This window comes from Echiichthys vipera (genome assembly GCF_963691815.1).
Source record: "Echiichthys vipera genome assembly, chromosome: 15".
Taxonomy (NCBI): domain Eukaryota; kingdom Metazoa; phylum Chordata; class Actinopteri; order Perciformes; family Trachinidae; genus Echiichthys; species Echiichthys vipera.
The window spans coordinates 11,620,809-11,642,789 of record NC_139840.1 but is presented as its reverse complement, the minus strand read 5'-3'; the positions used below and the strand labels follow the sequence as shown (position 1 = coordinate 11,642,789).

Here is a 21,981-nt window from a genome sequence, read left to right as displayed (position 1 = left end):
TATGATTTATAACTAACTGAAGAAAGATAAAGCATTCATTTGATTCATTTAATTAAAAAAATACCATATCCACAAGTCTATATATGCCAATTCAAAACCCTTTTTTGGATTACTCAATCAACTCAAACAAAGAGGGCACTGACACAATCTCCTTTGCTGTTAACGGATGATGTGTGCTCTTCTTCCTCCTGCTCTGTCATTAATGATTAGTTCCTTAGGGAAACTGTCAATCAAATGTGATTAAAGCACACCCAAACAGTCATGATTAAGAGGATTATAGGTGAGTGTTAAGATGAAAATACTTTGTTGGTAAACTGTCAATAATGGTAACTATGGCTGCTTAAACTATGGATTAATCATCTTTGACTCTAGAGTTCAGAATAAGTCAAAAGGTGCAGAGTTGGCAATTAATTAAGCTCTTTATAATTGGAGTTTTTAATTTTATAACTTCCCCTCAGGTCAACATCTTAATTACACTTATGTCCCGAACACAGCAGACAGCATCTTGCCCTGGTGTTTAAGGAACCCTGTATAAATTAATAACTCACTCCCTCCTATATGAACACAGACATTGAATAATTAGCAATGAAAGGGCACATTTAGGAGAATAAATAACATCTATATCTCAGCTTTGCTCTATTAAAAATAAAAAGCCATCGTTTTATTCAGTTTGTCCCCTAATACTCAATCAAGCTCTCTTTTTTTATCTCATCAGAGCTGGTTTCAAGTCACTCTGGTTAAAGGCTGGTGCTCACACTGACAATAGGGTAGATGCTGCTCTCGTTCAGCTGATTATCCGCTAAAGGCATTTCATCAAATTATTTCTTGAAGTTCTGCAGGCATTGAGATAAAAACACTGAGAAGATAAGTGAATCATCACGCTCCCAGTCCTTTTTCCTGTATCTCATCCTTTACTTGTTAAAGCTGTGGGGGGGAAAACAAACAAACAAACGAACTGCATTTACATAGAAAAAGATTTATTCATGTTCCCTTTAGAATGAAATAATCACAATTCAGGAATAAGTGCATATTCACAAATGATGTGACAAAACCGTGTACTGAGTATAAATTATATGTGACTACTTTGGGGTATATTACAGTATAATCACTGTTTTCTGTACATGTACCTGTGTAAAATCTGCAAAAGTAGGCTTTTAGGCTGCTACAATAGTATATTCCTTTAAAACTAGGAACAATATTTGCAAAGTTAATGCTCTTGCAAGACTACAAGACCTTAAAGCTAGGAGAAGATTCATACTACAGATATGGCGTCAACACTCTGTGTGAAAAAAACGTCTAGACTTTTGTTTAAAAAAAAAAAAAAAAAAAACCTGACAAGGAAAAGTCTCCAGGTAATAATATAAATACATTAGACTTCTGACTTGAGCCATTCAAATAGTCTGTGTACAACTCACGTTTACAGGGAAACACTACTTCTAATCTAAAAATTCAAACACGTTACTCACATGACCTAATGCAGTTCTACCAGCAATTTTCAAACAAGTGGAAAAAAACATTAAAAAAAAAAAATGGAAGTGTTGATATGAACCCCTGTATTCATTGAATCTTTGTAACTGTAAAAACTGCAACTGAGGATATTTATGGTGTGAAATAATCAGCGAAAGGCCCAGAGAATACTTCCTAGGTACACAAACTAATGTGCTAATATCAAACTGATATTAAGCTCTGAGTGTTACTAACTTCGTCCACACACAAATACAGTATGCTTCATGCTACAGGACAACCACAATCCAATTGGCTATATTCACCATTACATTCTCTACATAGTTACTGTGATGTCACACATTAGGGAAAAACTCTCTTGTTTCTATGTAAGAGAGAAAAGCAACCAGTTTTTTAATACGCACAGAACTGTCTTAGAGCATAAAAGTAACATATTTAAACAATACAATTCACCAGTATTCTCCTTTATTCCGACTATACATTCTTTACATTGCAACATTGTTTCCTCGTTGACTCACCTTTCAAGATGAGTGTCGTCAGGCCTCCGACAGAGCCCAACAGCCGAGCCAGTATTTTTATTCTTAAAAACTCCCTTTATTTGTCTTGACTTCACCACAGAGAAATGTTCACATCAGCGCCAAGTGAGCGCACCACCGTGTGTCGCCAACCCTTTTAAATTCCAACATGTCAATGCTGTTACTGTTACGTATTTAACTTGGGATTCAGCAACACATGTACTGTACCTTAGGTCGTGTTATTTGGGTTGAGCTGCCACTTTGTGGTCTTTGCAGTAGAGCTTCACCCTCCTTAAAAAAAAATTGAGGTGTTTACATCTTTTTTTTTTTAATAGCAGTCCCTCCACTAACGCATCTGGGTCGCATACAGCCTTTTTTGCACGACTTTTAGAGAGATTTTCACTTTCTGACAGGGGTTACAATGTATGGACGGAGCACATCTGGTCCAGCAATTCTCAGGTCATCTGAGTCATGCGGGAGTCAGCTTCCATCCAGCTTCCATCAGGAAAAAGGTCATTTGTAGGTTGGTGGTGAGAAAAAAAACTCTTTGGAATGAGAGGGTTTTTGCGTAACAAGTATGACTGCATGCGGACAACACGGAAAGCTGCACACAGTGTCACTTGACTCCGTCAGACATATATGATAATTGATGGTACCCCTGCATGCTACTGATGCATTCTCAGCCAAGACCTCAATGTCTTTTCTTAATGGAACAGGAAACAGTCTCATATTATTGTCTGTGTCCACTAAGACACTAAGTCGTCAGTCTGGGCCCAGGTACTCTGCGTTCTCTGCAGCCGGGATGTGTCCGTTGGCATGGGTCTTGAAGGTGGGGGTGAAATCCTGTTGGTAGTCAGGGTTGTCTATGCTATTCTGGGCCTGGTATTTCTGAATGCTGTGGACAGTGCCGTTGGAGGTGAGCGGGAGGATGGCGGGGGAGGGGACCTCGTTGAGGTACTCGGGTCCGCCGGCCCCGTTTTTAAAGCAGTTCAGGTACTCTGTCTCTGTTTCGTCTGAGGAGATGGTTGGAAGGATGGTGCGAGGTGGACCCGGGTGCTGGTAGATGGGATTCATTACGTCTGAGACTCCGTTCTGGTTCATGTAGTCTGTAAGAAAGCTACTGACATTAGCGAGGACACTAGATAGGTTTTCGTTAAGAGTATACAGCCTAAACATTTATAAAACTGAACAAAACATAATGGTGGTACGTTTCAACCCATTAACTGCAAACCATTAGTGTACATCACTGCACTGCTGATCATTTTCAAACAACTAAATTGATTGATTTTCAACCTTCCAGACACCCTCTGTTCAAAGTTTTACAAACTGGAAGCTTAGAGCGGGGTTGAAAAATGTGGATGTTTACAAAGAGCTATTAAGACGCATTATGGAAAATGTAGAATCCAGTGTTTGTGGAGCTTCATCCTTCGTAGGGACTAAACTTCAGGATATGTTGACCTCTTGGCTGCATCGATTTTGTCTAATAGTTACGAATTCTGTCTCTCACAAATTCCCCAACTTTATGGAAGAGCAATATTCAAACAACAGAGTACCAATTTCATGGCAGCAGGTGGTGAAAATCAATTTACAGAAACGTTTTCCAGACAACCGGCCCATCAAAGCGAGCATTTCATTTGATTTACTTTTAAATCAAAGTTTCATTATCATCATCATCGAGCGGCAACACAGTTGTGAGGAACGGCTGTTCTGAAAAAAAAAATGTTCCCAAAGGTGCTTTCAAAAAAGTTATTTGCTATCAAAAAGCATTGGATTTCCGAACTATGTTTTTCAAAGGGTTAAAATCAAACAATACGTAAATCCTGATACTGTGAAAAGTAAAGGGACGATGACAATTTAGAAGTGTCACAGAGACAAAAAGAAAAACACTTGTAGAGCTTCACAATTAATATAATAAACAAAGGAAAAACACTGCAAAAGACATTCTTTTGTATCAGTAGAAAACTATACTTTAAAATGCAACTATCATTCTTTTTTTACGGTTTCTTTTGTGTTCAGTTTGTGTTGAGTTCAATGTTTTGTTCAATAAAAGAATGTTGTCCCTTCAGTTTTTTCAAATTCAATATGCAATTTGTTGAAATTAACGGTAACAACATCGGTTTTATTTATTGCAAGTAATATCGTTATCATAACTAACCCACAGACGGCAGTAATGCATTTTTGATGTTCTTATGGTCCTGAGTACAGCCCTAATTCGGCCTCTACTCAGTTTAAATCCTCCTCTGAAGCCACCAAGACTCAAGATTTACGCACTAATGGTACTATAAAACCATTGGAACAAAGAAACAAAGACTACACCGAATGGTAAATGATCTTTGGCTGTGGCAGCAGTGCAATAATTACAGCAATGTGGTTTTTGTCCACTAGATGCCTCTCTCCCTCACTGCATCAAACAGAAGGACAAGTGGAGTGCTTGAGATTCACTTGAATGACATAAAAAAGGGAGAGAGGTTCTGACGCTGGAGGATACTTGCCTGGAGATGGCAGGAAGGCCTCGTCTAAAAGTTTGTCTGTGGGGTCGGGAATATATCGGAGTACCATGCTTCCATCTCTGCTCGGGAATCCATTCTGCAAAAAAAACGGACAGGTTTTTTTTTCTTTTAGAGCTGTGGCACATAATACAGATAATTGTAGTAATAAGAGGAAAGTCATTTTCTTGAAGGATTGATTTTCTCTCACCAATAAGCCATTTCTGCTGTGACACGTTCCAATGCTACTGTTGAGGCTCTGCAAAATAGATAACGTTGAGTTAAGATCTCATGATGACACCACATTGAATGCATAGCCAGAAGCTGTCTTCTATAGACCTAAAACACATTTGAATAAGCCTGTTATCCATCAAGCAGACATTAAGTGAAGAAAGGTGTAAATGTAACAAAACAGGCATTTTCAGTGCGATGCTACACAAAGATGGCCTGCAGTGCTCAGTTTATTTAGGTAAATCCTTTATATTTAGTATCATTTACTTAGTATCATTTACTCTGACTTCCTACATTCATTTGTAGTTTTTCTTTCCTCATTGAGGAGTGTGTTTCTTTCGGTCGCTGTGGTTTATTTTAAAGCCTCCCGGGGGACAGTAAGCTCCCTTTGAATAGCAATAAATTTTTTTAATGTACCAGAGGAACCAAAGCTGTCATCTCCGTACAAGCGGATATAAACATCCACCGAACAGATTCATACTCATTCAGGCAATCTGACAAGCTTTGTTATGTCCGTCATATTCTCCAGTCAAAGGACTGTGAACGGTGTTAAAACCATGGAAACCAAGGGAATAAAAAGAACAGAGTGACAGCTGTGGCAACACAATTACTTTCAACAAGAAAAGAAAATTAAACATGCTGAAGGAGTGGCCATCTGTAAAAAAAAAAAAATAATAATAATAAAAAAAAAAATCGACCCATAGTGAGTCATGCCCCAGCAGTGATATTACAAAAGCAGGCTTAGGCTGAGCTTTTATTGAACAAAGTCACAAAGTTCTTGTGGCCTGCAAAAGTAATCACACTTTAAAGCTCGTATGGGCTAACAGCCCGGCAGTGTTCCCAGGTACAAGAGCCAGACCTCACTGAACCTGGGGTAGAAGAGCTCTCCTCCTTCAGCTCTCATTAATCAAAGGGCACCTGGGAGGAAACGTGGGAGAAGGTGAGAATGATGAGGACGAGTGGGTAGGGGTCAGGAAGTGAAGAAATAGTCCCACTGGTGACAGTTAAGCAGAGGGCAGCAGGGGTGAGCAGGGCTCAGGCCGGGTTACGACTGGACACACAGAGTGGAGTCAAGATCAATCAATTCAACTCTCCTCGCCGTTCACTCACCTGCATTTAGTTTAACCGTCAGCGTTCTGCTTCATGTGAGAGCTTATTGCTTTCAACAAGGTGAAAAATGACTCTGCACTTATTTCCATTCTGATGCACAGGGTAATGATTTATGCAGAAGTCCCATTTCCCAAAAACACAGTTAAAATAGCTCAATTAAATATTCAAACGGTCGACTGCATGTTGGTAAACTGTGCGCTGCTGGTGCATGTGGTGCGCGGCTTCACTGTTAGGATAGAGAAGGTCAGTGCGAGTGAGTCTGGTGTCTTATTACATGTACAGATTCACTTTTATTTGACTCTATATTGGCTGTAAGTTCACTATATAAACTATTGTGATGATATTCTGGCTCTGGATCTCAGTTTTGGGTTAAACCTTTCATTAGAAGTAAATGTGGTGGACCAGCTCAACAGCTGCTATAGTTTAAATGCAACCAACTATGGCCCAGTATTTTCCAATCTGTATAGTGAGTTTATGTTCTCATTCTATCAACACTGTTATCTAGCATTTTATCTTTATCTTTGCTTTTCTTAATACTAATCTTTGTAGGTTAAGGCTTGCAGTAGGTGGACAATAATGCAAAATATAATATATTGTGCAGCACTGTAGAAGGAGTTTTCAGTAGAACTATGACATCTTGTGGAAGTAGTCAGTAGGCAGTAGTCAGTCCTCACCATGCGTGACTCGGAGGTCAGATGAGTTAATAAATTATTTTGCCAATCTGTGCATGATTGTCTGCCTTAGATAAATTATATGACCAGGAAATGTACTTCTGGCCTTAATCTTTTAAAAGCGGACCAGTGGTTTTGCAGTACTGGCTTTTTATAGTTTGATTTTTCTTTCTCCTTTTTCTTTAAATTATAGCATTCGTTTTCTATTTTAAATACACCACAAAGTTTTCATTTTTATGTGCCAGGATGCATCATTTTCTCAGCTTTTGCCAAAATCCGAACTGCTGTACCACAAATGGACAGACAGTCCTGACGCAAAACCTTTGATTGTATTTTCATATATGAAGCAGCTTACCGTGGAGTGAAGCAACGGGGTCCGGGAGGTGCTCGGGCTGCTGAAGAAGCCGTGCTGCGGCACCAGGTACTCGTCTGCATCCACAGTGTCCTCCATGCCCTCTTCGCTGATCAGGCTGCGGTACAATTTAGTGTCTGTGGGACTCGGCAGGTGCATGCGGTCATCGCCCTGGAATAGAAATAAAATTCACCTTGTTAGCTTGGTGTGTCCAATAGGTTACAACAATTTATCAACAATAAACTGAAGATTTTAGACTGTTGGATTAGAGGTAAAAATCATACCTGAATAACCAGATATCGAGAAGGATCCCGAGCCATTTTTGTAAACTCAGCTATCAGTTCCCGGAAACGAGGTCGGCTATCTGCATCAATCATCCAACCTGTATCAGACATATCATTGTAGGACACGAATATAACATGAAACTTTTAGATTATCTGACCAGAAATTAGCTGCAGCAGCCGATTTTTAGAAAGAAATTGGTAAAAGCAGAAGGTTTCAGCCGTGGCCCGTCAAGCTTACATTTCACCATGATCATGTAGACATCTATGGTACAGATTGGAGGTTGAGGAAGTCGCTCCCCTTTCTCCAGGACCCCAGCTATTTCACTGGCTGGAATCCCATCATATGGTTTGGTCCCAAATGTCATCAGCTCCCAAACTGTTACGCCTATAAGAAGGAGGACAGTTGGGACATCAGTCACAACCTTCAGTTTGTTTTTCTCACAATAAAAGAGAGGAAATGAGAGTGACAGGATGCAAGCTTCCCAAGTATCACACAGTATCAAAAAAGCAAGGTTGACAAATTGGCTCTGCCTGCGGGAGTGGGAGTTAGCAGGATGCATCTCTGTGTTGGAGGAACTGAAGGGGGGGGGGGGGGGGGGGGGGGGTCCATCACTTCTTCCAGGGTCTGCTGATGCTTTTGCCAGATTGAGCGGGAGGCATGATCAAAACCCTCAGGAAAAGAAGATTTGGAAGTTGGCCCACACAAGGAAGTTGTGCTGTGGGTTTGTTTGTAGGCATCTGCGCATATGTGTGTGCATCTGGTGCTGGAAGAACTGTGTATGTGGGTTGTGGCAATGATCTCTTCTAGCATGACATTGTCCATCTGAGACTTTTGGTGTGTAGGTGTGTGCTACCTGTGTCCTTAAAAATCGCAGATGCTAGCAAGATGTTCTCTCTTCTCATTTTGTGTTTTAAAAATGTTGACAGATCCAAAAACAACATTCTATCTGAAGCTTAAAAACATCTGTCCTCTCTGTGCTTCACTCGCTGTGAAAACACTTTATTTGACAATGAATAAATATTGGCAGATTCTATTTGCACCCAGGTGACAGTAGCCAGCGATGCTATTTGCACACAGTTTTGTTGCCTCACCCTAATTAAATAGTTTTGTGACCTAAACATAACCTAACCAAACTGTGAAAATAATAAGACCAGCTGTTTAACATCCCAAGTCATACAATGATCCAAGCTCACACTGCATCGCAAGCAGGGTTCCTGCCTCGCTGGGTTAGAGGTAGAGCATGTATTCACAACAACATTGTGCAGGACTTACCATAACTCCATACGTCACTTTGGTGTGTGTACGTTCTGTTTAGGATAGATTCAAGAGCCATCCATTTTATTGGTACCTGCGGAATAAAAAAGTAGTAATGTAATAATCTTCAACTACTCCTATTGCAGTAACTTCCGAAAAAATGCAGTATACCTATGGATTTGCACTCAACATGATAATAATGCACCATCATAATGGTCCTTTCAGTACATACAGATGATTTTTATTTTTTTTTTCACAATCTGCCAATTCTTCCTGGCAACATTTTACATGCCTATGTTGGTGGTGTTTTTAAAGAGGGATGAAAAGAAGTTTAATTAGCTCATTTAGAGCAGCAGCAGTCTAAACTGTACACTTGACAATGGACTCTCAACAGCAATGTCTGTAATGTCTCATACAATGAGTAATAACTTAATTTGTGCCTTGATATCATATAGTCAAATTAAGCTTCTTAGCACATTATTAGATTGACAGCCATGACTGTCTTTACCACATACAATTTGTAAGTGTACGACAATGTGCTAGTCATAGTCACTACGGTTGTGTATTGGCAAGAATCTGGCAGTACAATACATACCATGACACAGGGGTTACAATTCAGTATATTGCAATACTATTAGCAAGGAGATATATTGCTATTATGTAAAAATCTAATTAAAGGAAGACTGTCATAGTATAAAGAACACAGCACCATACAGTATGCTTATGTTGCTACACTGAGGGGGAAGAGTCTAATGGCTGATGATACATTTCAACATTACGATCTAGCAGTCGGGGGTTTAAACAAAACAAAATGAACCACCGTCTGCCACAAATCTTTGCATTGCAATATTTCACCTGACGTGGATACACGAATGATGTAGATGTAAAATCGCCAAGTTCGCGTCTTTGATTTGACTTTGTATGTAATCACGCCACGCTAACCTTAATCCCTGACTGGAAATTTTTCCTATGTTGTTTAATGTAATAAACTACAGCAAATGAAGAAAATCTCAACAGTAGCAAGTGTCTGTGTTTGAGATCCAGTCCAGCTCTGTCCAGATCAATTTCACCCGTCTGGTGACGACAAGCATTAAAATCTCTGGCCCGGAAACTGAACATTGTATTACATTTTTATATATCAGTTTAAAAAAATATAATAAATCACATACTGTATGTAATGAAGTTCTGATAACATAATAGGGCAATACCACAATATAAAGGGCATTCTACCATATTATGGATCTATACTAAGTTAATCAAAATAACTATTTATTTATATATAAATATTTGGGAATTATCATATAATCGGGAAATGATTACATTATTGGGTACTACAGCAATAAGTGTATAGGTTGCCTACACAGTTTTCTGAGAGGAAAACACTGCTTTCAGTAGCACAAAGAAAAAGTGATAAGAGAAGGAACTTATCTGATTTACCATTTCTTTTCTCTCTGACAGAACTATTTATACTCACATACGATACAAGAGCAAAACTACAAATGCAAAAATAATATCTTTACGACATAGAGGGAATTCACTCATCTACAGGAAGTCATTTTTCTACCAAACACCAGATTTCTATCAGGCTGTAAACGCAAAAATAATGTTGCTCTTAGGCCTACATATTTGTGTGCAACAGCAGCAGGACTGCAAGGACTACAGTATCAAACAGTATCAAACTAAAATACAATTTTAAGCTGTAGAGCAGTAAAACTTGTATTTATAATTTGGAATTTAGAATTATTTCATCTTTTTGAAATACTTGTGACATGCAGACTGACCCTATACTGACACTGTATGCTACTTTTATCTCCAACCAACCTTTCCGCCATCTGCGTGGTACTCTTTCTCATCTGCGCTGAGGAGTTTTGCCAAACCAAAGTCAGTGATCTTGACATGTTGAGGAGTCTTCACCAGGACATTTCTCGCTGCCAAGTCACGGTGTACTAAGTGGCGCTCCTCCAAATAGTTCATACCCTTTTGTCAAACAAACGATGAAGTACAAGTTATTATGTAAGCACAGTGCTCTTTTTCAAAATCTGTCTGATATGGCATGGAAACATTGTTTGATCAGACATGATCAAAGTGCTTTCACGATAGACTTTCATCATCACCTAAAAAGTAATATCATTCAACAGTATTTCTGAGCAGTTAAAGGCAGCATGTAGTGTTCTTTCCAGCATTTGCAAAATCAAAACAACTCGACTTGCTCTGCAGAAAAGTTCAGTTACTTTTGTTTTTATCATACAATAACAAAAAAACAAAAAACAAACATGAAATAAACAGGAATGTTATTGCATGTACAGCTCATAGTAGCGATTGACCAGACCCTATGTAACTTGATGCCTTTGCAAGGATTTTCCGCTTACCTTGGCTATCTGCACACACCAGTTGAGCAGGTACTGGGAGCCGATATTGTCCTTGTTTTCTTTGACATAGTCCAGCAGGCAGCCGTAGGGCATCAGCTGGGTGACAAGCTGCACCGTGGAGGTCAGGCAGATGCCAAGCAGACGACACACATGGGGGTGTTCCACACTGGCCATCACAAAAGCCTCCTGTAGTGTGCATGAAGACATACAAAAAAGTGTTTTTGTCATTCAATGTCTTATATTATTTGGGGGCAGTCAGATGACAGACAACAAAACAACACCCCTTATCCAGTGCGTGGGCAAAAGGATACAATTGCCTTTCACATTGACGGATTAAAGGTTCAAAAACAAAAAAGAAATGGTCTGTTTGAGGGAGAACATCTCAGAGCCCATTCCATCTTTCACTGAACTGAATTGGTAGAAGTGTCTTTATGTATTCTGGAAACTGATAGCTTAAGAAACATGACATTTGTGGAAATATCCATTGTTGGGTGATACGTTTCTTAGCAGCAGTCATACCCAGCCAAGCATACTTTATGTGGCTCAGCTGAGAGTGGAAACTCTCAGTTGTCATAACAGAAAAGCGACTTACAAGAAAAAAATATGCTGATAATCCGCATTGCCCACCAACAACGACTTCAGACAATGAGACCCGTGCAAACAGCACTTCAAACTGAGCTTTATATAGTAGATTTCCTGTCATGAGTACATTCATTTCACCCCAAATATGTTCTACATGACTATTACAGTATCAACAATGTTCAGTAAATAACCACTTGATTGTTGGGAGCTCTGTAATTTTGACAGACTGATGAGGAAGAAGAGGTTTCAAAGCACATTTAAACAACAAGCCTCTGCCCTTAAGTCATGTAGTTCAGAGGACGTGCGTGTCCACCACGACTCCCAGATGTACAGTGACTGAGCAACAAGGCCGCAAAATCACAGGATGTAAGTTGCACATTCAGCCTTTTGCATAATGCTTTTTGAACAGGCTGCTTTCTCAGTGCGGCTACGGGACTGCATTCCTTTTCAGAACACCTCAGCCTTGGATTACAAACCAACGCCCACACACAGCCCTCCAATGAATTTATCCCATATCCTACAGCCCCGTAAGAGGGTCACCGTGCAGCAGCACGGCCTGTTCTCTATCACAAGGAAAATCAGCATGTGCACGTGCCAGAAATTACAGAATACTTTACAGTCAAATTGACATCTGGGAATCAACAACTGTCACTCACTTTGTGCAACACACTGAGGAACTTCTGACTTCCCCTCTCTAATCCAGACAATAATGTTATTATAATCACAAAACAATGTGCATAGAGTTATTTAGTCACACTTATTTCCCAGTAGCAGCACACACTACAAGTTTGGGAAATGACATTTCAAATGAATGTTGTTGTTTTTTAGTTCTGACTCAGTATTACAGTAAGCTTTTAGAGTTAAAAAATGTACCACATAAATCAGTAAACCTACGTCCAAGATCTCTTTGTTTGCTTTTGGTGATGTGGCCTCTCTCAAAACCTTGATGGCCACCGGGATCTTCACATCCTCCCCCTCTGGAACCCACAGGCCCTGTATTGACACAAGTTTGTTATTTGACATGCTTTAATTACACCTGAATCATCAAGTGAACACAAGTGCATACATGCAAATGTTAACAAATACAGTGTTATTACAAATGCTGACATGTAGGTAGATACTGCATGAGTGCAACCCCTCCTACTCTACTGTATTTGTGAGGACCCTTAGCCAACCCCCCCCCCCCCAGTCGACCACTGTGTTTCACATACAAAACATATGTGCAGTTCAAAAATATGATGCACTGTCAGATTAAACTACTCAGTAAATCAAGTAGTTAAATGAACTCCATCTTATCCAGCCTAACATTCTGCTTAATGTATCAGTAATAATCATACTCAAATATATTTTTAACAGTGTGACAGCAGACTAATAAATACTTTTACTTTTAACACATTAACAAGCTTTTGTACTTCTACTTATCTATAGATGTTGATACTTCCACCACTGACTAAACCTAACATTTACCTTTAAAACTAAATGCCTAACACCGACTCTTACCCTAACGATAACTTAAATCTAATTCCAACTTTAACCCTATAATGAAGGCTTAACCCTCAAACAGTCCTTTAAAGGAATGTCCTTACTTCCTCAATTTGTTCTCACTTTTAAGGTCTAAAACTGAAATTGGTCCTCACAAAGATATACATCTAAAAGTGCACAAGTAAGAAGATTGTGCTGAATCACATTTCACTCTCATTAAAGATTTATAGATTTACCCTGAAGTTAAACTAAAAGCAAATCTCAAATAAAAGGTTTGTGGAGACGAGCCTTTTGTCCATATATAAAGTAAAAAAAAGTCCCCACATTGGCATTGTGTAAACACCTATTCCTTAAATGAGATTAATACAAGTATACACACACCCACACATACACACTACCAGGGGTGAGAGTGGAGTCACTCATGCATGATCTGGCAAGTTAAAAATGTGTCTTTAAATTGAAAAATTGACAACAGATGTAAATGAGCGGAAACACTGACGGGTGCTGGTTATGTAAACTTGGCCTGTGCAGTAACTCCTGAGCTCCATCTTCAAAAAAGCTTAGAGGTGGAGTAGAACTTTGACAACAATGTGTTTTGAGACACAAACCTATAGCATGTTATTACCTTGTAAACTGTACCAAAAGCTCCAGATCCCAGCACTTTGATTTTCTTAAATTCGGGTTCCTTCAGGATCCGCAGCAGAGCCTGGTTTGGAGCCTCTCCACTTGGAGTCAGGGGTTCAACCAACTGGAAAAGGATTGAATGTCTTACATACTGACGCATAAACAGCACTAGTGAATCTTTTAAATGCACTGCAGTAGATCAATATTCAAAACGAATATACAAAAGAAATCAAAAATGTAAAAATAATATGAAACTGATGCCCATACTTTCCCTTTCAAGACCAGCAGAATGAATCTTTGCATATAGCAGGCTTGTGTATCTGTAATCCCAACATCTCAACAATAAATCCTATAAACATGTTGATGTCTTGATGTCTCCCTACAAGCACAGTGACTCAGTCCCCTCATCTTACCTCTCTTTCCTGGAGAAGTCTGCGCATGGTTCTCTTCCTTTTGATGTGGCGTCGGCGTAGCAACACAAACACAGACAGGCCTGCAATTAGAACCGCCAACAGCCCACCGACTACACCGGCTGCAATCATGGAAAGGCCTGAGGGGCTGAAAGACAGGTGGGAGCTAATTTAAGAATTCTGATAGAAAACAGAGCCCATTTACGAATTCAATAAACAAGGAGAGATGAGATTAGAATGTCTAACTTGTCCGGGTATACTTCAGCATCAGTGATGAGTGTGACTGTATTTTCTTACCTTTTACCCTGGCAGCCTTGAAGACCTGGCCCCATGCACCTGTGGCCAAACAAAATGCAAAGAATCCGATGTAAACGTACCATCGCTTTCACACATCCAGTCAGGGAAAGGTTTGCAGAAAGGGGCCATCATAAAAATGCTGCTTAAAATTCTGGTATCTGTATCAGCGAGTATCCGAGTCTACCACGTGATTTGGTCCCCCGCAAAAAATCTATTTTAAAGTAGTTTTTTAATGTTAGTCTTTCATTATGATTGACTGTCAAACTAGATTATAGAATACATTTGATGGCATTCATTCCTGGTATGTATTTGTTCATGTTTTATCCATCCATTTGATGTGACATGATTCAGTCCCTCATCTTATGTGAACACTGAGATGTCCATTTCTGCCGAAAAAAGCATTCAAGTTCTCTGCCAAATACTTCTATCAATCACTGGGGTCCATTTGGGTCTGATTTGCTCTATGATGTAATTATGAAACACACAGCCACAACTGACTCTTCAGGCTTGGATTAAGTTACCGTTACAACATCATGGCAGGCCAATGTTTGCAACACAGAGAAAACATAGCACCGGTTCTTAGGTCGGCCAAACAATGCTTTTACCCTTGAGTGCAGTTTTTGTGGCACAGTCTGCACACTTTCATCTCGTCTGCGTATTTCCACACCAGCGTGTCGTCTTCCCCTGGCACACCTTGGGGGCATCGAGACACGCAGAACAGGCCATCTTGGAAGTTGGCACACTTAGTACAGTTTCCAGACCCCTGAAAGAAAAGAAAAAAAGTCATGATGTTTACAGCTCTCTTGAGGAGAGTAGTAAATACTATGTAAACTGCCCTGTCTCATAGTAATTATTTCTCAAAGTAAGCTGTGTCCATCTTCCTCATGAAGATGCAATGTTTGGCAATGAAAATCCACCCAGAAATGTTTAGGCGGTTTAGTTTAGGTTATTACAGCTCTGTTCTCTGACTGTAAAAAGTTTCTTTCAGACTGTCGACCTCTCCTGTCAATAACGATACCGTATATTTGTTACTTTCAACAAACCCCCACCAAAAAAGGGAGGTTCTTTTCAGTCCAAGATGAGATTATGAGTGTTTATAAAAAAAAAACAGTAGAGAGCACGCCAACTAGATCACGCAGCCACACCCGTCATCCTTAACACCACATATTTTGTGGTTGCACTGCATCACCGTCTAATAAGGCTGCTGCTGATGGAGAAATTGGGAGCACTGAGACTTCTGCAACAGATTTCATGCTGCGTAATTGCTCATTTGTGTGAAATGATTGTGAGTGACTGACACAAAAATGACAGAACATTTATTGCTGACATTTTAGATCCATACATAAGGTTCACAAAGCTGTTCAACTATTGTATATTTTGTTTATTGTTGTGTATGGTGTGTGTGTTGTCTTGTATGCCTGTGCCAAAAAACACATTTCCATTCTATGCAAATCTAATGGACAATAAAGTAATCTGAATCTGTGGGGCGGCCGGTGGCTGAGTGGTTAGAGCAGTCGCCCCATGTAAAGAGGCTGAAGGTCGAGGCAGCGGCGGCGGGTTCGACTCCGACCTGCGGCCCTTTCCTGCATGTCTCCCCCTCTCTCTCACCCCAATTCCTGTCTGTCCTTTATAATAAAGGCTTGGAAAACTGCCAAAAATAATCTTAAACAAAAAAAAAAGTTTAGTTGTGACATACAGGTGCGCTGCAGGTTGCGGTTCCATTCATGCGTTGACACTCGGGGTGACACGCCATGCAGGTTTTATTCATGACAGCCTCTCGCGGGTCTCTGCAAAAAAAAAAACAATAACAAAACTGAGCTGGCGCGTCAACATTTCAAACTGTTACATGTGAAAGTTAATTTGTAAGCATGTTGAGATTCAATGTTTGACAGAGATCTGCAAAGATAAACAGATGTGAGTCAATATGCCATTTCAGCTACAATGTTTGTCTTATATCTACTGGAAGGTTTAACTTCAAAATACCTTGGATCATATTTGGTCTCTGAATTGATTCAATAACAAATCCCCAATGTCTAATGTCTAGTCTGGAAATGCTCGTGGTATGAAAACAGACTTTGAAGGAGTTAACTAAAGAGCAAACAGTGAAGTCTAAAATCAGGAATACTGCATTTCAGAGCTCAAAAAGACATTAAAAGCCAGAATCCTCCCTTACCCCTCCAGGATGTTGCAAGAATCAACACAGCTCCCATCACGGCTGTGGTCACGGCAGGCGAAGCACATGTTAGGGCCAGGGCCCCAGCAGCTGTCCGTGCTACACTTCCTGTCACATGTGTTGTTCCACAGGGCTGAAAATAAACATACAATCTCATGAAGAGATCTTTCCCGCGTAATTATCCAATTTCAAAATCAGACTTCATTAATTAAATCTGGCTTGTGTGTTGCATAGTCAGAAGTTACAAAACAACAAAAAGGATCTGGCTGAACTGGTTATGGAAACCATATTCAATTTACCACATGTGGCAGCATCAGCATTTTCCCCGATGGTAACACTCTGGCTTTCTGATTTGAAGAGCCCCTTCCAGTGACTTTTGCTGGTGTAGCACAGGTTCCGGTTCATAATGAGGACCACGTCTCCATCGCTGATTTCTTTGAGGGATCGTAGTCCCAAGAAATTGATACCAAGCTGAGTCATGATCACGCTGCGGCTACCACTACCAAAGAGAAAAAGGCGGAGCAGGTAGAGAAGAGGAAAAAAACAAAGGTTTTATGACAGCTGTGAATAATACTCAGCTCTTAAAAAGCAAATTCATGTCTTGTGAATCTCCAGGGGATCTTTACAAGGAACATACCGTTTAGTTCGTCCTCGAACGATCTCCAGGTTCTCAAAAGGACTGAGTGAGTTCATGCTCTCTGGCCACGTTTGAATTAACAAGTATCCTGAAGCAACACATGGATTGTTAATTGTGAAACTGTAGTGTGCATTTAAATGTGTCATGCATTACTCAGGTCTTATGCACACTTACCAGTAATTTCCTTAACTGTCTTAAACACATCAAGCTGGGTAGGGTCCATTTTTGGAGTTTTGGTATACGGATCCCTACAAATAACAAGAATGTACATGTCATCTGCCACTGGTAAAGAGCATATGATCTATTGCGGTTGATATAGTTGATAGCCATAGGCATGAAGGCTGCAATGCTGTTAATATCCTTGACTCACCCATAAATCGATGTGTGGATGATAGCAATGTTACCGTTGATTTTCGTGCAGTTTTTAAAAGAGTCAATGTTGGTGGCATTGATGGACAGGGTGTTAGTTAGGTTTCCAGTTCCAAGTCCATTACACACTGTGAACAATTAAGAAAACAAACAGTACAGAGAATGCTTTGAAGCTCTTGACAATACTCTAATTTTGGTCTTAGCTAAACCAAACTGAGCATGGCATTTTAGAGAATTAGAGAATTAAAAGTAGTGTTTTTCAGACACTTCAGCAAAATGAGCAATACCTTAATGTAAAGAACTTATCATCATCAGCACAATGTAAAGTATCAAAAGTATTCATTAAACCAGCACTATGTTTCCTCTTGGTGTATCTGACTAACCCTTTGGACACAAACGACACACAGTAACACAGACAAGCAACTCCTGTACTCTGTGAGGTAAAAGGCTGCTCAAAAGTCTGGTGGCTTTGAAGAGAGCATATATGGATTTAACCGCTTCAGTTCCCCGTAAGAGATGGCTGCCTAAGGGCAAGGTAAAGTGGTGAAAATATTCTAAATATAGCATACACTTAAGATGATATAAAAACATTTTTTAGGTGGGCCTGTTTATTTTGGTGTCTCAAATACATTTAGCAGCTGCCTCCGTCCACAGCGGTACATCTCTTAGCTTCTGTGTCAGTACTTCTGTTTTCCCATACTGTTAAGTAGATGAATTTACTGTATAACAATGCATTATTATCTAATTTGGTGATAGGATTTATATGTACAAAAAATAAGACTTTAGTGGAAAACAGACTGCCTGGCTCTGTCCAAAGGGAACAAAAATCCACTTACCAGCTTCTCTAAAGCTGACTAGTTAACATGGTATATTTCATTTGTTTGAGCCGTACTATAACCAATGTGTAAAAATTAAAAACTTGTGGTTTTATGTGGAATAGGTGCTCAGCTAATGATCCTCTCATCTCTTTCTCTCGGCAAGAAAGTGACTAAGCGTATTTCCCAAAATGTTAAAAAAGTTTTTAAAAAAATGTTGTCAAGCTGAAGTTCAGATTGCATAAAATTGACGTACATCACAATTTTGTTCCACCACTGCAAATTACACTGTATATATGAGTCAGAAATATGTCCCCAGGTTGCACAGTGATAACTTAACCCTTACCTTTTGGGCACAGTCCATCACACTTGGCGCACTTCCTTATTCCTCCCTCATCCACCTCGTATGTGTTAACACTGCATGTCCGTACACACGCTCCGTGATCGGTTACAACATAGTTGTCTGGAATGATTCCAAAACACAAGCTGTTTACTTCATAATCCTGTAATATGATTTGATAACAAAACAATCTAAATGTGCTTTTAAGCATTATTAACCTGTATGAGTTATACCAAAAGTATGACTACATGTACATAATAATGCGGCTGGCCTTATAATATAAACTGAGTAACACTGGGACAGACCTGTGTAAGTTAAAGTGAGAAAGAACAGTTGTTGCATTAACACGCCCTGAAACTCAATCATTTTCTTTCTGGGTTTCTAAAGTTTATAATTAAACTTAGACAAACTGTAACTACTGAATATGTAACAACCCTGAAGGACAACCTGGGCACTTGTTCAGCATACCACAATGTGAAAAAACTCAACTCATCATGCATGCTGTGTTTCATATTGGCCAGTGAAACCTTTTAGTTTTGCTTTATTCATCTTGACTGCCAACAGCTACAGTGCACAACATAAATATATATTGTGTCGAGGAAGATGAAAAGTTAAGTAACAATCTGGGCTAAAATACAGAAAAAATTAGAATAGAATGAGAATGATCCGTTCTTACGTGGGCAACTCTTGACACAGGTGGCCCCGAAGTTGTACTTTCCATATGGGTTGGGCACCAGCTGGTGCAGGTTGGGGTCGTAGCGCATGAGGCCGGGGCAGGAGTCCTTACACACCCCATCGTCCTGGAAGTCCCGACAGGCCTGCAGCACAAACAACAGTCATTCAGTACACTGCGACCATAACAGAGCCCCACACTAATGATAACACTGCATTCCTCTGCAGTCTCGGCTTAATCCTGAAAGCTGCACAGAGAGGGAGAGCAGACGCTGCTACTTGAGGCGCTGTCACATGAAAGATTTAATCAGCAGTTATGTCTCATTGGTACTGAAACCTATGATAATATTTCTGATCATAAAAACAGATGCTGCTGATTGAGGGCTTTGCTTGGTTTGGAGGCTTCTTATCCAGATGTGATGCAGATGTATGAAATATTAAGTGTTTTTCTTTGTTTCAGCTTATCTCCTCCCCAGGTCTTTTATCATATCGTTACTCTTGTCCACCGTGGAAAGTGTCTCTCTCTCACCAGACAGTCGATGGCCCGCGGTCCTGTGCAGCCTGCAGCACAATGCTCATTACAGCAGTCGCTGGGTGAAGGCCCTTTGCATCTCTTAGAGCACTGTTGTGCACAGTTGAGCTTTGTTACTGGAAATAAAAACAGGACAAAGTCAATGGACTGATCTGTAGCAAGTAGGGCTGGGCAATATGGACACAATCTTCTATCCCGATATAGGTCTTTTCATATTTTGATAACAATGATGTATGCCATGATATAGTATGGTTTCTGGTAAATAAAAGAAAATGTTGAAATAAATAAATACGGTATATAATATCTTACCCTAGTATTTTTCTATCTATCTATTTATCTTGTATTTTGAGGCCAAATCAAAGCTGTACATCATAACATTTTGCATCTTCACATCATGGCAAAAACAATGGAGCATGTTTGCAAATGTTTTGCTGCTGTCTGTATGCCATGGAAATGTTAAGTAATAGGAAAACATAAAAGAGACTTATTGTTTCTCAAACTATCTCAAAACATGGCAAACTGTTTTTAGTATTTCACCACACTATAAATATGGATACACTGTACACTAACAATAATATATTCATTTAAAAAGATTACAGATTGAAGCTTTAATACAGCATTAAGTTTTTGTTTGTTTTCACTCACTAACTATCACACAATGACAACTCACGGGTCTGACAGTTTTCAGGACCAGGTGCCCAGCATGAGCCATTGAAGCAGCTTGAGTGGCATTTTTTACCTGTGAAGCAGACCACGAGAAATAAAAAAGGTCAAATGTTTACTTCAGCACCTTAAAATTTCTAAATAACGTGCAAATCAACTGAAATAAAGAACGTATGTGCAGTCTTTGCCTCCTGCTGTGAAATGTTTTACTTACAGCGTGGATGGCTGATGGCCAGTGGGAGCACCATTTTGGGTTTGGTGTCAGCGTTGACAATATCATACCATTGTATTGTTTCCACGTTGCACGGCTGCTTGGTTCCAAACTTTACACCTCCTTTAAGAATTTCTGCACGAGAAAACAGTTACGTGAATTCGATGGAATTATCATCATTTTAAAATAATTTAATTTTAACAATATACTAATACATACATACATATATATATATATACATATACATATACATAAATATATATATATATATATATATATATATATATATATATATATATATATATATATATATATATATATATATATATATATACATATATATATATATACATACATATGTATAACAATACCAAGATATTTGGAGAAATTCTGTCACAGAGAATTGAAGAAATGGAGAGGTGGACTGACCTGTCAGGCTGGTTAGAAGAAGCTCATTGGTGCCCTGACCTGTATATTTGTCATAATTGGTCAGCACAGCAAGGCCAAACATTCCCTCATAGAGAGAATGACCTCGAATGATGCGCAGGTTCTGCAGAGGAATCCTGGATGCCGTGTTGAGGGCGACCAGCACATAACCGCCCACTTCTTCAATAGACTGTGGGAGAAAAAGAAGAGTAATTCTAGTCATAAAGTGAGGTAGCTAATGTATGAAGTCAAAATAGGGTCAAACTTGTGATGTGAATGCTATTTCTTTTATTTATATAAATGTATATCAACATTACAAACACAATGTGGATAACCGGTAGTCCATAATAATGGTGGTATGACAATATAATTTGAAATGTATACTGTATTATTAAAGTATCAGCTGGTGCAACTGCAGCTGATAGATAATGACAGATAATGTTTTTACATCTTTACTGAATAGAGCGCCATCCTTCATAATATTTTGGGAGGAATAGTATAACAATACATTGCTATTTGTTTTGCCCAAAAGTACGTAAAAATATGTACAAGAGGGAGGGACATTAGCCTTAAAGAGGATATATTATGCTCATTGTTAGGTTCATAACTGCAAAGTAAAAAAAAAGAAATTCTCTCGTACGGTCTGTCTGAATATGGTCAGTGTTTCGGCTCTACCTCATCTGCGCCCTTGGGGTCTCTGCACTGTCATTTCAGCCGGGGAATGCAGCCTATATATAGTATAGTTGTGACATCCCACAACGGTACAGATGTCCTAACAGCTCGTTTATAAGCACAGTTCATGAATACATGCATGCATTTCTATACAGTATTTATATAGCACCTTGATAATTAAAAAAAAAGACATGGAACTGATACTTTTTTCTCCCCCTGCATACAGCCCCAAACAACCTCCACCAATCAGATGGTTAGGGCAGAATGTATGTATGGGCTCAGCCCAAAGCAAACTCCCAAAATAACTAGCTATGACTTGTAACGCTTATTGAATTATGT

General features: G+C 39.4%; 1 protein-coding gene across 1 annotated transcript in view; it reads right to left on the bottom strand.

Annotated features, from left to right (window-relative positions):
* Nucleotides 1–1,316: 1,316 nt before the first annotated feature.
* egfra (epidermal growth factor receptor a (erythroblastic leukemia viral (v-erb-b) oncogene homolog, avian)) overlaps nt 1,317–21,981 on the bottom strand; it is a 41,702-nt gene continuing 21,037 nt past the window's right edge. Inside the window, exons 3-28 of the mRNA XM_083929170.1 lie at nt 20,974–21,160; nt 20,548–20,679; nt 20,341–20,409; nt 19,668–19,786; nt 19,143–19,284; nt 18,473–18,589; nt 17,313–17,439; nt 17,117–17,190; nt 16,943–17,030; nt 16,605–16,804; nt 16,306–16,438; nt 15,829–15,919; nt 14,738–14,895; nt 14,133–14,171; nt 13,839–13,983; nt 13,427–13,549; nt 12,214–12,312; nt 10,738–10,923; nt 10,190–10,345; nt 8,387–8,462; nt 7,352–7,498; nt 7,114–7,211; nt 6,833–7,000; nt 4,677–4,724; nt 4,472–4,565; nt 1,317–3,085 (exon numbers count right to left, since the gene is read on the bottom strand). Of these exons, the coding sequence (XP_083785296.1) occupies nt 2,742–3,085; nt 4,472–4,565; nt 4,677–4,724; nt 6,833–7,000; nt 7,114–7,211; nt 7,352–7,498; nt 8,387–8,462; nt 10,190–10,345; nt 10,738–10,923; nt 12,214–12,312; nt 13,427–13,549; nt 13,839–13,983; nt 14,133–14,171; nt 14,738–14,895; nt 15,829–15,919; nt 16,306–16,438; nt 16,605–16,804; nt 16,943–17,030; nt 17,117–17,190; nt 17,313–17,439; nt 18,473–18,589; nt 19,143–19,284; nt 19,668–19,786; nt 20,341–20,409; nt 20,548–20,679; nt 20,974–21,160 (3,360 nt within the window). The 3' untranslated portion in view covers nt 1,317–2,741. The remainder of the gene's footprint in view (nt 3,086–4,471; nt 4,566–4,676; nt 4,725–6,832; nt 7,001–7,113; nt 7,212–7,351; nt 7,499–8,386; nt 8,463–10,189; nt 10,346–10,737; nt 10,924–12,213; nt 12,313–13,426; nt 13,550–13,838; nt 13,984–14,132; nt 14,172–14,737; nt 14,896–15,828; nt 15,920–16,305; nt 16,439–16,604; nt 16,805–16,942; nt 17,031–17,116; nt 17,191–17,312; nt 17,440–18,472; nt 18,590–19,142; nt 19,285–19,667; nt 19,787–20,340; nt 20,410–20,547; nt 20,680–20,973; nt 21,161–21,981) is intronic.